We start from the raw sequence: 14,445 nt of genomic DNA, 5'->3' as shown, positions 1-14,445 counted from the left end.
AGAATTTGAAGGGGTGTTTGCTAGACTGACCAGCATCTTTTTTATCTGCTTTGGCAGATTAGCAGCATAATGGGTATCAAATTTCTCATAACTTCGTAGTAACGTGTTCCCCTGAATGCTCTGGCATCATGGATGTTCACGTCAAAGCACGCGTTAATAGAAGAGAGGGAAAAAAAAAGGGGGGCATGAGCTATTCTTCTTCTTCAGACAGAGTCGAAGACTACGGGATGGATTGGGTGGTATCGAAGAGAGGCGTAAATCTCTATTTACACTCTCTTTTGATACCAAATTCGAGATCCTCCCATTTACTGAAAAAAAAAATGCAGAAGATTTCATACCAAACATAGTATACTAGCTCGTAGATTTCATTATCAGTAGCTGACAAGTCATTGCTAAATGCTAAGGAATAAAGATAGGGTTAATTAAGAATAATTTATCCATAAAAGTATTCTAGAAAGCAATTTTCATTTAAAGCTCGGTTTGGAATTGGTGGTAGGTAGGTTTTATTCTCGTTTTTGCTTTTGAAATTCACAAAAAGTTGATTATGAGAAGTGATTATGGATAATAATCAGAATTAACAAAAGTTACTCTTTAATAGATTTTGAATTTTAGCTTTTTGATTATTAAAAAATATATAATTTGAAGACAAAAAATAAATAAGAATATCAATAAAAATTAGAATCAATTAAAATAATCAGTAGAGAACCAGACCTATAATTATTCGGAGGATCAATAACTTACACGCATCACCATCTATCAGAATAAAAAACTAATCAATAAAGAAAGAGAAATCCTGCTTGAAAAATTTTATCCATAATTTTTAGAACTGCCCATCTCTCCTACGAGTAATTTGTAACATTTTTACCAATAATTGGTCGTTGGATTAGTCAATGACCAGTAAAAAAAAAAAAAAAAGAGGAAAAGCAAAAAGAAGATAACAAGATGTCAAGTGCTACAGTGATATTGTTCATTTTCCAAAATCAGTAATGGTGCTTTTGTCTTGTTCTTGACATTTTCGGTGCACGTTTGAATATAAAGATCCTTAAAGCGCACATGGATGGGCGGGATCTGCATCTCATTGGCTGGATCACCAATTCGGACTCCTAAATTCTTACTAGTCACCACTGCTACGTACTAGTGACACTGTAGACTGTGGACCATTTGTAACACCTACCCAATTTCGATGGGAAGAAAATGAAAGAAAATAATAGATCTAGTTCCTTCATTGGAGAGTTTGATGGGGAGAGAAAACTGAAAAGGAAAGAAATGGGCAAATCTTTAAACTAACCTCCAACAACCCTTTTTTCTTATTTCCTAATAAAATTCCCAACTAGGCCTTAGAACTAAAAGTAGAAAAAAAAAAAACACGAAAGAAAAACAGATTGGCAAATGCGTCGATTGTTCATCTAATTGCTAGTATTAGTCTATTATATTAAACTCTTATCCATTCTATTCCTCCACGAATCTCCCTAACCACGTCAGAGAAAAAGTATAGGCTCTGTTTGGATTCTTCATTTTTTTATTTACAATGATACGATAATATATAACAAAAAATAACTCCAAAAAATATCATATTCATACAATATATTAAAAATAATTTCAAATATATAAAAAAATTAAAAAATAAAAATCTACACCATTTTTTCTTCTATCTATCACCACCGTTGACCATCATTGCCACCACCATCCTCTCTTTCCTCCTCCTCCTCCCTCTCTATCCTCCCTCCCTCTTTCTCCTCCCTCTCTTTCCTTCTCCCCTTCATTTTCTCTCCCCTTTCCCGTCACATCCACCCTTCCCCTCCCTTCCCTACCCAATCTGGCTACAACCAAGTTGCAACCAGAGGTCTCAATTTGGTCCAAACTAAATCGAGGAAGGGGAGGAGAAGGACAAGATGTGGAAGGAAAGGGGAAGGGGAGGATGAAGGAGGAGGAAGAAAAAGAAAGAGAGAGAGCTGATGATGGCTGTGGTAGGTGTTAATTTTTTTTAAAAATTTTTTAAAGTTTAAAAATATTTCAAAATACATCTCAAAAATACCTTAAAAACCATCACTAAAAACATTCATAATAAAAGTTTTTCATATATATTATTACGTTAAAATATTTTAAAAATACTTTAAAAAACAACTAATCCAAACTATTTCCTCTTAACTCGGGGTTTTATGACCTGCCCATCTTTTTCTTGTCTTTCCCAACGCCCAATCTATGTGCCTAAATGTGAAGGAAAGAAAAATATCTTACAAGCAACAGCCGGTTACTGGCTGTCATCAATTAATAATAATTATCTACAGTAGCGGAATCAAATACTAACTCTACTAATCGGGGCGAGAGGAAAATGGACTATAGATGACACGAAGGAGGGGGTATAATTAAGAATTTTTGGATTGAATATCTCCCACTTACACTAAAAAGGCAAGGGGTGATACGGTGAAAGAAGCTGTAGATCTCTCGCTGGAAAAATGAAAAAAACATAAAAGTTTGATCCATTCTTAAAAACGTGAAATATTTTAAGGCTTCCATCACAAACGCTCCTCTTCTTCTCGTCTCTGACCTGTCAACCCTTTCTATTAAATCTCCATATCTCAACCCAATTTCTAGTAGACCTGTTAAAACTCAACCCAACCCTCGATATTGCCGTTGCCGAGGCCGACGGTATTCTTTTCTCCCTTTCTTTCTTGCATGTATTTATTGTTAAGACTATGTGCACATATTTATAAGACTGGCGAAGGAACTTCTTGTTTCGCTCAGCTACTGACACTAACTGGTATTAGTCTACTGTTGTGACAATTGCAGATTATTTCTGAAAGCATTTGTTGATTTGGGAAAGTAAAACAGAAGATGGCAATTGTGGGAGAAGTTGAACACCCATATGTTCCAAGGGATTTGAAGTTGCCTGGTTTTGTACCTGCGTTCCTCCCCCCTTCCACTATTGTTGGTGCTTATCTGCTTGCTTCCCTACTCGCTGTGTCCATTGTCTGGATCGGTTCCGGTAATTGATTGTTCTCTCACCAGTCGCCGTTGCTATCTTTTTTAGTAGTATCTCATATATAGTTGTTCTACTTCTTCCGTGTAAGTAGTATTCAGTTTATTGTATTCTTGTTTGCCTTGTATTGCTTGTTATATTCGGGCAGGAAGCAAAATCGGAAGTTAAGATCAGTTAGCAACTTATGATAATCCGAATCTGAAGCATCTAAACAATTCAAAATGAGTACTAAATCCATCTCCCCTTGTATTGGGTTATTCTGTTTTTGTTTTTTTCGTCTGCTTTGTCAAGCATACTTGTTGACTGGTAATTAAAATTGCTGAAGTGACTTAATTTGCTGAAACCATGTGACAAGTTCTTTTCTAGAAGTCAAAGTTCAAAACTTTGATAAGTTGATGTAGTCTTTTACATTCCTTCATATATTTCTTGTTGCTGCAAGCCCACGAGTAGAATGTATGTGAGATCTCTGTAGGTTAGGACGTAGAAATATGGTTATGTTGATAAGAGGTTGCTTACCTGGTTAGTCCAAGAATGAAAAGTCTTGCTCGTTCCAATCTAATGCAGTTAATCTGATTGCCACACAATATTTATTTATCTGAGATCCTGAATTATATCATAATTCATATGGTAAATGAATTGTTTTAATCTCTTCGTGGAAGCCTTAAGGTGAATCAATGTACATTCAATCTCAACAATGTCTTATATATGTTAATTGTGAGCAGGAACACATTGACATAAGTTCACCTACAGCAACAGTATGTACTCCCTTGCAAAGACTTTTTGGGGTTTGCATAGTTCCCAGCTATCCTTGAATGTATTGGACTTCGCATGAGTGGTCTATAATGTGACTCAGTAAATGAATTACTTGAAATTCATTTGAGATTGGAATTCTGAGATTGAAACCATCATTGAATGTATGGGGTTAGCCTGATTTGTCTATAGTATAACTCAATTATGAATGATTAAGAACTCACTTGAGACTGGAGTTCTGAAACTAAGCAAAATAATCACTAATCCCCTTGTTTTTCACTTGATTCTTTACAGCACGACTTACATCACAGGTCATAAGCCGTTACCCAGATCTTTGCCTTTATTATCTATACCCGTATTGAATAAATTGTGATTGCTTGATTGATGTCTGGATAATAATCAAATACTCTCCTCAAATCTGATTTTTTAAATTGTTATGATTTCATTCAACAAGTAGTTGAACCATTTAATCATCTTTGCCTAATTGCAATTTCCTATACAAGTCAAAGGTTTAGTTATTTATGTACTGTGTTGACCATAGAGTAGGAAATTGTTGGATCACATCCATATTGGGCTTTCTTGTTTTAGGATTCTGCTTGTAAGGAGGTTTTTACATCTAACTCCTAGCTATCCTTTGCCAACGTGGAAATTCATTGATCATTGCTTTAATATTTTACCATCCTCAATTAATGGTAGGACGGATCCACAAGATATCAAAGCTTGATAGAATACTCATGTGCTGGTGGATCTTCACGGGGCTAACCCACATGGTCCTTGAAGGTTATTTTGTATTTACTCCAGACTTTTACAAGAAGACAACCCCAGTTTACCTTGCTGAAGTCTGTAAGTTTTTAGCTTAATCTGTTATTCAAATCAGAATCCTTTCTTTGAGATTGTAAGAGAGTAATTGCTTTAAAATGGAAAATGGCAGGGAAGGAATACAGCAAAGGTGATTCAAGATATGCTGCGCGTGATTCTGGAGTTGTTTCTATTGAAGGAGTTACAGTAGTATTGGAGGGCCCCTTTTGTCTTCTCACCCTGTATGTATGCTTGGGTTAACTTAGTATCATCCAAGAGGATGCAATCATTTGTCTATATTTCTAAATTTTTTTATTTTGTGCTTACGGTAGTCTCATCTTCACAAATGCTCTATATGTTTCAGTGTAACATTATAGTTTAATTTTGGCAGGTTTGCTATAGCTACAAAAAAGTCATACAGGTATGTGATTCAGCTGGCCATTTCTTTGGGGCAGCTGTATGGCACCATTGTATACTTCTTGACATCCTACTTGGATGGGGATAATTTTGCTGCAAGCTGGTTTTACTATTATGCATACTACGTCCTTGCAAATGCCTTTTGGGTTTTAATCCCGACAGCAATATCGGTCCACTGTTGGAAGAAGATATGTGAAGCAATCAAGGATCAGGACCTGAAAAAGACCAAAACCAGCTAAGGTTGGAATGACAATTTTCAACTCAAAGCATCTAGATCTTGAACCATCTTTAATCGATTCTATTTGAGATGAACATTCAATGACATCTTCATGAAGGATATTCGCAAAAAATGACAGAAAAAATTGAATGAAGTTGACAGTATCTGTAATGCATTCAGTTTATGAAAGCCATTTGATGGGTTCGGTTATCACTGGCTTATTTGTTTCTTCGTTCTCTTGTTTCTTTCTGTAACTTATGAGTGCCTTGGTTAATGGGCCTCGTAAAAGTCTTGGCATTGGTTTGGTCATTGGTTAAATAGGCAGAACTTCATCATCTGTGATTTACGCTTGATTTGGTACGAAACTATTTGTGGAAGCCGAATATTTTGCACTTAACCAACACTCTAGTCTGAGCAACTGTTCTCTGGGATTCATGTTTAGAAGGGTATAGTACTGCAAGCCCTTCAGCTTTTTGTACTCGCTATTATTACCATACGTACCAATGAAGTACCTGATCCAGATATCATTCTTGTATTGCCTTCCAGTTTTTTCCTTCTGGTCATTAGGAGGATAAAAAATGGATGAATCATATTTATACATTGAGGTGAATGCACGATAATTTATCTAAATTTAAATTTAAAATTTAAAATTTACTTATATATTATACATCTAACCCTCTTATAATATATATTGTTAATGTATATAAAATTAAATTATAAAAAATCGGTTTCTCACTCTCAAAGACGTGTACCAGAACAGCAGGAAGAAAGAATATCATACTTAGTGTGATATTTGGAATTTGATTAAAAATAATCACAAAAAAAAAAATGCCGAGTCTCTTGAATTCTTCATAGGTTCCATGAAGCTAAACAGTAAATTCACGCTACGCGGTGTGATTTTACAGTTTGACGAACGGCATTTATTTCAATATTACCAAAAAAAAAAACAAAACGAAGGAGCAACAGACACTTGACTCAGTAAGTACTAAACAAGTTACACATCTTCTTAATCCAGAGCTCTTATTTCTGAACAAAAAACAAACGGACAGACATTCAGGAGCTGCTATTGGTGATGGCATCAGCATCAACTTTACTGTGCGTTCTGCTGTTGACATAGGTGCAAGAATTTGTGCATTACACCAAATGCATAGCCTATGCGATGCTTAGAGCCAATGACAGCTCTAATACACGTACATCTGCTATGGCAAGAGTGTTTCACCAGCTTAATCTGGATGACATGAATGATAGAAATTAACTAGCTCCCAAAGCCTGAAGCCCATAACCGTCTACTCAATAGTTGGCTCCCATCCTTGAATCTCTTGGTATATATTAGCATCCACCTTCATTGTCTTGTCCACTAGACGTTGAGAAGAGGTACCAACTTTGAAAACCATAATCCATCAACGTCTAGGCAGCTCAGTCTTGTGGTTGCACTCTTCTTGGTCGTCAAGGCTGCATTGGCTAGGTGTGGCAAATGATTCGAACACAAATACATCAATAGTGAAGAATGAATTTACTCTGAAATGTTTACCTAGTGGTTTTCACTTTCTTTCCTTCCCTGCAACCAATCACTTGGAGGATTATACAGAGGTTCCCCCACATCCATAACAATAACAGATCCTGCAAGGGAACGTATACCAAAGGAGAAAAAGTGACAGTGAAATAAGACTTAATTTGCTGTTTCTGATATCTCCCTGCCAGTTCTACCGATTCAGTTAAACCCACCAATGGGCTAACAAACTCACCAATTCACCGTTCTAATCTGCAGAGACATACTAGAGAGTAGTCACAAGGCAATCTACTACACCACAAGAAGACAATTTCTATCCATCACTTCAAGTCACCCATTTAAGATGCCTTTCAGCCTTCAAAAGATTTACACTCAGGCCAAAACGGAAAGCCCAAAGCATGACAAGAATATCAAAAAATCATGCCAGAGTATAATATTAGTTGTTGCATGATATTTAGTAAATTTGGGTTTGAAAAGAGTACTGCTCCAAGAAAATACAAGAATCAATTGCCAACAAACAAGAAAATACTATTGAAGGAAAAAACTTTAAGGTAAATATACAAGTCGCAACACCCCCCCAATCCCTCAAAGAAAACAAGAAACATGAATGAATTTATATGCTAACCAGAGGAGGATTTGCAAAAGATTACACAATGCAGAAATGTCATTGCTCAAACAAGCGCTATGACTGCAAATAAAGCAGAAAACCAGATACAAAAATGCCCCCAAATCCCCCTTATTTTACGTATGTATTTAAGCGGGTTGTATAAGAAGAGAGGAAGAATGAAAAGGAAAAGTTTTCTTGGTTAGCAATACTTGCTCAGGTGCACTGAACACAGCAAATCACTTCTTCCTCACCACCCATACTTTCCCTGTGTTTGAGCTTTGGTGAGGAAGCCTCTGGCACGTCGCTCTGAAAGTTCCATCTCTTTCTGCTTCATATCGAAGAACAAGGACCCAATCTGATGCTTCCTCTTGTGCAGCTTTGAAGGCTTTCCTTTGGTTGAAGTAGGCTGCAGCCAAAGAAAACAACTTGCATCAGCAAAGGATAGAGAATTAAAGCGGAGAGAAGATTCTATGATGCTAAGAAAGAAAGGAAATGTAAATGAAAATAGCTTCTGACTCCTACAGCTGGTTTCACAAGAACATGTAGCTTCTCAATCTCACAATACAACCTTGGAGATAATTCTGGATGTTACACTCATGAAAATATATCAATAATCCCCCCCCCCCCCCAAAAAACACAAAAAGGAAAAAAAAAACACAAAAAATCAGAATGGGACCTTTTCTCAAGTATTACATGAACTTACAAATTGTAGAGTCAAGTTACTAGCTCTAGCTTCATACAATTATACACAAGTAATATGCGACAAAATCATGTCTCTTTCAACCAAAAAACCAAAACACTATAATGGACAGACCGATTATACACTACATGCATTTCATATTAAAGAAGACACTACGTGTGCTTTGTAAAGGGAGAAAAAGAAGAGACATGTCAACAAGCCAGAATCACAAAATTATTCAAACGACTTGATTATAGTGCAGAAGTACAACTTCTATTTACCTGGTAAGCTGGCCCAAAAGCAATTCCAGTTAATTTGACCTGGTCCTCCCTAGGCCGATTCTTCATCAACTCATCCTGTTTCACCTCAACTATTTCCTCGGGTGCATTATTCCTGCCTCTCTTACCAGACACTCTCAATGCATTCTCAGCAAATCCAGACACCTCTGGCCCAACAGCTGCAGTAGGAACGTCAGCCCAGTTATTCTCGTACTGCCCATAATTCGCATAACTGCCATAATCACCACTGTAATTCACGGAATCCCTATTTCCTCCATCCCAGTTCTGATAATCACCTGCAACACCACTACCACCATTATTTTCGTAGGCACCATAACCAGCATGATTGGCATAATTCTCACTCCCGTGACCCCAACTCGAATAATCACCGCCTCCATTTGCATATCCTGACGAGTTACTAAGATCTCCACGTGAGCTCATCGACATCTGATCGTTACTTGATTGGCCCTCATAATAGCCTATACTGCTAGTACTAACACCAGCTTCACTCCCACTAGCAGCATTCACCACTTTTGAGTCCTTCAAGCCCGGCACGTCAGCGTCAATGGTTGACCTCCTACCCGACCCTGAAGCCGAAGGAAGAGCACCCAAAGTGGCAGAGTTTCTGGGCGCGGGGATACTCGATAGAAAAGACTTGACTGAAGCAGTCTGGACTACCGGTTGTTTCTTTTGCTCCTGCTCCTCGTCGTCATCATCGTCTTCATCATCATCTTCATTGCCGACATTAGTGGATGAATATACGGGAGGCGGTTTAAATTGAACCACCCTCTTTCCAGCAGATTGTGCAGGAGGCGGAGCTCGGGCATCAGGATTGAGGGTTTTGGTGGGCTGCGGAAGAGAAGATAAAAGAGATGACGTGGAAGATGATTTGGGTTGAGGAAGCGAAGCGAACAAAGATGACGATGGTTTTGGAAGCGATGCCAAAAGTCCCGAACTTTCCGGAGTTATTAGCAATTGCTGCCCATCCTCCTCTTCTTGAAGTACATTAGATTTATGTGGATTCAGGGTTGAGGAAGACGACGAGACAGGGGGCTTTGGGGGGTGAGATTGGGGTGGGGGAAGTGGAAAGGATATGGATGACGAAGAAGAAGATGATGAAGATTTTGGGGGCGGCAGCGAGGAGAGGAATCCAGCGGATTTGGGATTTGAGAGCTGTGGTTTATCTTCTTGTTCTTCATCGGAAGAGGCGTAGCTCGCTAGCAAAGAGTCCATGACCAGAAGCAAAAGGGGAGCAAAGCCCTAATTTCAGAACAGGGAGAGTAAAAAGAATCTCCTTTCTTTTTTTTGGGGGGGGAAAGGGTGGGGGGGGTAAGGGTGACGGGTTCCGACTAATGAAACCGAGGTGGAATTAATGACGGCGACGGCCTTAACGCGACACAACTGAGTCAAACAGTAATCAACAGTGGCTTTATCTTTTTGCGCCTGTGGGGCAAAAGTAGGTAGGAAACCAGGGGCTTAGAAAGAACACCTACAAGATTTGGGCAAATTTTGGAAAAAAAAAAAAGATTTGGACCTAGAAAGATTTTTTTTTTTTTTTTTGGTCTACAAACGATATTAGGACCTAGAAAGATTCAATAATTATAAATTAGAATTTTACCCGTGCCTTAACACGGTCTCTTTTCTTATTTATTATGAATTTATACAAATATGAATAATTTAAATATGAAAATTAATAACAATCCTGTGTGTCCACTCATGTTAACTTTGAAAGATTAATATATTCTAAATGTTCAATTATTTATTAATTTTTTAAAATTTGTTTACATACTTTCACAATAATATGATAGCATATATCAAATAATGTATCTCATATCAAAAACTCGGTAGATATTCTTTTATTATAAATATTCTTTTAGATAATTTAAATTTTTATAATGACCATAAATCTAGAACTATATATTCACATTTAATTAAGTAAAAAAGATCGAGCAATCCAGTTTTTTTCATAAATAAATATTTAGTTTCCAATAATATTGGTAAATATGTTGATGTAACAGTTAATTCTCTTTTTTGTACTAAGTTAATTCAAAATTAAGGAAAGAGATGATAAATAATTTGAATACAAATCAACGATATGGTGGTGAAAGGAAATAATTTATGGAATATGTAAGATTTTAATAATTATGATTTGAAAAAGGTTTTACTATAATTCTATGTAATAATTTCATAGAAAACATTAAGTTAAGATTAGTTATCTTTTAAAGTTATTTTAGATATCAAAAAGATAAAATTAGTTATTTTAAAATTAGGGATAGTTTTTAAACATATAATATAATATTCAATATGGGTAAAATCCGAATGACCCATAACCCATTATTTTTCTTCAATTAGACATGACACGTAAGAATGAGAAACAACTCTAATTAAAATAGTTATTTTCACACATTTGTTCAAAAAGTAAATTAATCCTTGTGTTGCAGACAAATGATTACCCTCGAAGGATTAATACTAATTCGATGTACAAAATTGGATGTTCATCTGTAGTTACGGTACATGCTTTTATTTTTTTATTTCTCTGTAATTATTTTTTTTTATTTCTATGTAAGTGTTTGGACAGAGTATTTTTCAAAATATTATTTAAAATAATTACTATAACACTTCTTTTTGTGATGTAATGTATGCAAGATAAAAAGACTGTTGGGAATATAAAAAATTTGATTAGAAAATATTCTTATGATACAAGTGATATGTTATTTGAAAAAATTTAGCTATCCAAACTACATCGATACTAAAGACATTTAAGTTTAATGATAAAGTAATAAGTTTCTTTTCTAATTTACTTAATCATTTAATGATAAAGTAACAAGTTTCTTTTCTATTTCATTTTGTTTTACAACATTGAAATTGCTGCTTTGCTATCAATAACACCATCTATCGCAACGAATCAGCAATCTTGTCCATTAACGTATAGGATTTGATTGTTTTATGGTTCCTCATGGAAATGGATAATTTTGTCTTCAATTTCTTTAGTTTGCTTTCAAGTGACTTTTATCTGATTTCTGTAAATCCTTTCGTTTCCTTGAAAATTTCCACCATCCCAACATCCTGCACATCCTTCGGAAGGGAACTCCAGATTTCATAATCATTGTGATGTCTCCTCCTTGAACCTATTGAGTAAGAAAATAACAATGAATAATAGGACTGCAAAGTTGTCTGAAGACAAAGGCGCACTACTTAGCTAATCCGCTCACATCACATCATAGTGAGATTTCACGCCCTGGTAACTGGTAAGACTTAGGATCCGAGATCTCCTCCCCAAACTCTTTTTCTTTTTGCTATGAGACCAAAACCTTACCGGTATCAAAAGAACAAGGCATTGTCAGGCCAAAACCAGCCAGTAATACTGATGCATGGTTGACGGATCAGCAAAAGAAAGCACGACACGAAGTCACAAGTAGATTCATATATTATATGGCAAATGGAGCTCTCCAAGTCGAGGCCCTAAGAAATGCTATACCAGTTGTTACAAACCCAAAGTGTAATGCAAGAAAAACAGGGCATGCTCATCATTTCAGCAGCAAATGAAGGTATACTCTAATTTCCAGTGATACACACTTTGTTTTCCACATTTTATTTAAATGCGTAAACCATGAACAGCCCATTTCTTATTTTAGCAGCAAAAGCATACTTCTCATTTCCAAAGCATGATAACTAACGCACAATGTCCATATGAATGCTGATGCGCCATGCTCTAAAGATATACCATATCCTGGATGACTTCAAGTGTCTGTATAGAGTACCTTAGCATTTTCTGGTTACAGTTACCGAATTGCTTAAAACCAAGCATTTCAAGATTTCTCTCTCTCATGCTCATAAGAAATAAAAAGAGATGGATGGTTGAAGATCTCAATGTTAAGTCACTGTTAACATGTGAAACAGCAATCTTGCAACTAAACGTGTATGTCAAACAACACACTATTGGAAGCAAAAATTGACCCAAAAAAAAAAGAAAAAGCAATCAACAATACCATCAGAAGATAACAGTTCACAACAGTTGTAGAAAGCAGCATCCAAGATTTTAGTTTTTCATAGTTAAATATGACCAGATTAGAGTAGATCTCTAATCTACTATAAGACTTGCAAGGCAACTGTGTGAATCACAACCAGCTCCTGGGAAAAAAAGGGAAGAATAACTGATCAAAAGAGATTTGTCACAGATAATGTAGATTCCTTCCCCAGATGTATAATTTCATGTAAGACATCCGAATCCAATTTCACCTGAGGAATACTCATTGAGTAAGGTAGAAATAATAAATTCGGAAAATACATGGTGAAGCATTGGATATCTTCATAGGAAGCACCAACTTTCTTGCATCTATTGGACAGATTGCAGATAAAATTAGTCAAGCAACCAGATCACAGTCCATCATTCTTTCAAATTACGGTAGCTTAAATTTTCAAATGCTCCTCAATCCTTCGTCAGCAAACAATTGAAGTAGATCAAAATTTCATCTAAATAAAGGTGATTTGTTTCGCATAAAGTAACCGTAAGTGTCTGCAATCATTTGCTCTTGAAATGTAGGACAGGATAGAGCTTAAGTTTGTTCTCCCTTAACATACTTGAGTTCAGATGCACCAAAGCTTCATGCTTTCACTGAAGAATCACCTTTCTTTGACTTCAAAGACTGCAGCATGTGCTATGATAAACTCGCCTGTTGGTATATCTAAATTCAACCATAAAACAGACAGCCTTTGCAAAAGACCTAACAGGTTGGATAAAGATGCTGTTTTTCTGTTGTGTCAAAGCCTAATGTAACCAAAAGAAAAGAGTAAGAATTCTCACAGGAAACTATCATTTGCAGTCTACTCCTAATTTGTGACAATGCTGAAGTTTTACACGAGCTGTTAAAGTTTCCACAAAAACTAATTTAAACCTCATAAGTAGTACTCATCCTCCTCTTTGTTCCCGAATTTATTCCTGTCCCAAGTCAATGAACTCCAAGCAAATCAAAGTATGAATCACAAACTTGATTTGGCCAAAACAAAGCAATCCACAATGTAGAAAAGATAATAACTTGATAATTAGGCTCCAAATCTAAATGGTTTGACAGAAAAGTGATTTAACCTCAACTCTACCAAAAACATTGAAAGAACAAAACTTTTTTCTAATTGCACTGGAAATAACAGATTACCTCAAGCTTAAACACCTTGAAGCATCCGAATAGTACACAATAACCAGAAAATACAATAAAGTCATAAACTTGGAGATAAAAAAAGACAGCTCACTAGCTTAAGCTAATGCAGAAAAGCGTACAGAGCAGTTGAAATGTAAACCAACAGAGCAGACGACACCAGAACAATCAAAGCAGTAACAGCATGAACTGTAGATTTACTCCCACAAGACAACATCCCCAGCCTTATTTCAATCACATTCACCATGGAAAGCATCAAGAACAAGCACCCCATTACTGATCCAATTGCAGAGCCCAACATCCCAAATCTCAGGACCCTCAAACTGATGTGGGCTCTAAAGGCCTCATCAACATCTTTACTATTCAAAAGATTGATGGCTAGCTTGAGGCCTTGAGCTATGAGGGATGAGAAGAGGAAGAAACTAAAGGACACGACCTCAAATACAAGGAGTTTCTTGGCCACATCGATGCCGGCATCACAAGCTGAATTTTCAAGGCTGTGCTGGTGTGGGGTGGTTAAAGATAGCCCCACAAATACTGCTATTGTGAAGAGTGAATTAACATTGACTAGGCCATCAAGGGCTGTCACGTGGACACTGGTGGTGGAGGAGGAGGAGGAGGAGTAGCTGGAGGTGGGGTCTGAGGTGGTTCTTCTGGGTTCTTGAGAGTAATAGTCTTTCGGATATGTCTCAGATCTGTCAAAATCATGTAAAGATACCAAATTTAAAATTTATAACCACATCAGAAGCTACAATACTCGAATTTAACAAAGTAGCTTGTGAATGCAAAAAGATGATCTTTCAAAAAAAAAAAAAGCCAAAAAGATGATGGGGAAAACCGAGAAGGATATTACTCTTCCATGATCGAGTTGCTGTATTGGACTCCTTGATGCTTCTGAAGCAAATGAAGGATAAAAAGTTTGTATCGAATGAGGTTAGGTCTACTCTTGAAGTTGCTTGGGGGTTTTGCGAATGTGTTTCCTGGAGGGGAAGGGAAAGTAGCAGAGGGAACTGGAGAGCTGAGGGGACAAAGATACTTTGCTGTATTCTTTTCGAC

The 14,445-nt window shown here is 36.6% G+C and overlaps 3 protein-coding genes across 4 annotated transcripts; 1 reads left to right on the top strand and 2 right to left on the bottom strand.

The window, feature by feature from the left end:
- The first annotated feature begins 2,298 nt into the window (after positions 1-2,298).
- Positions 2,299-5,559, top strand: LOC113712897 (probable 3-beta-hydroxysteroid-Delta(8),Delta(7)-isomerase). 2 transcript variants are annotated; one of them, XM_027236528.2, is made up of 5 exons: positions 2,299-2,649; positions 2,791-2,986; positions 4,427-4,573; positions 4,662-4,770; positions 4,920-5,559. In XM_027236528.2, exons 2-5 carry the CDS (start codon positions 2,836-2,838, stop codon positions 5,182-5,184), a joined length of 672 nt encoding a protein of 223 aa, XP_027092329.1. In that variant the 5' UTR covers positions 2,299-2,649; positions 2,791-2,835; the 3' UTR covers positions 5,185-5,559. The 2 variants fall into 2 exon arrangements, with proteins under 2 accessions (XP_027092329.1, XP_071918004.1); XM_072061903.1 differs by lacking the exon at positions 2,299-2,649 and having other exon boundaries at positions 2,771-2,986.
- A 1,620-nt stretch (positions 5,560-7,179) lies between these two features.
- LOC113712890 (uncharacterized) lies at positions 7,180-9,631 on the bottom strand. The gene is made up of 2 exons (XM_027236515.2): positions 8,240-9,631; positions 7,180-7,685 (listed from the first exon to the last, which is right to left on the bottom strand). The coding sequence occupies exons 1-2, from the start codon at positions 9,467-9,469 to the stop codon at positions 7,527-7,529; spliced, it is 1,389 nt and encodes a 462-aa protein (XP_027092316.1). The 5' UTR covers positions 9,470-9,631; the 3' UTR covers positions 7,180-7,526.
- A 3,710-nt stretch (positions 9,632-13,341) lies between these two features.
- LOC113712882 (uncharacterized) lies at positions 13,342-14,433 on the bottom strand. Its single transcript, XM_027236497.2, has 2 exons — positions 14,243-14,433; positions 13,342-14,084 (listed from the first exon to the last, which is right to left on the bottom strand). The coding sequence occupies exons 1-2, from the start codon at positions 14,248-14,250 to the stop codon at positions 13,493-13,495; spliced, it is 600 nt and encodes a 199-aa protein (XP_027092298.1). The 5' UTR covers positions 14,251-14,433; the 3' UTR covers positions 13,342-13,492.
- Positions 14,434-14,445: the final 12 nt, after the last annotated feature.

This window comes from Coffea arabica, chromosome 1e (genome assembly GCF_036785885.1).
Source record: "Coffea arabica cultivar ET-39 chromosome 1e, Coffea Arabica ET-39 HiFi, whole genome shotgun sequence".
In the NCBI taxonomy this organism is placed as follows: domain Eukaryota; kingdom Viridiplantae; phylum Streptophyta; class Magnoliopsida; order Gentianales; family Rubiaceae; genus Coffea; species Coffea arabica.
Note: the sequence above shows the minus strand (reverse complement) of the source record. Positions and strands in the feature narration are given on the sequence as shown.

Excerpts from the sequence above, each read along its gene's own strand:
- LOC113712897 (XM_027236528.2), top strand. The coding sequence starts at position 2,836 with ATGGCAATTGTGGGAGAAGTTGAACACCCATATGTTCCAAGGGATTTG. Across the intron at positions 4,574-4,661 it reads AGTTTACCTTGCTGAAGTCT|GGAAGGAATACAGCAAAGGT; the intron begins GTAAGTTTTTAG and ends GGAAAATGGCAG. Across the intron at positions 4,771-4,919 it reads CCCTTTTGTCTTCTCACCCT|GTTTGCTATAGCTACAAAAA; the intron begins GTATGTATGCTT and ends TAATTTTGGCAG.
- LOC113712890 (XM_027236515.2), bottom strand. The coding sequence starts at position 9,469 with ATGGACTCTTTGCTAGCGAGCTACGCCTCTTCCGATGAAGAACAAGAA. Across the intron at positions 7,686-8,239 it reads CTTTTGGGCCAGCTTACCAG|CCTACTTCAACCAAAGGAAA; the intron begins GTAAATAGAAGT and ends CTTTGGCTGCAG.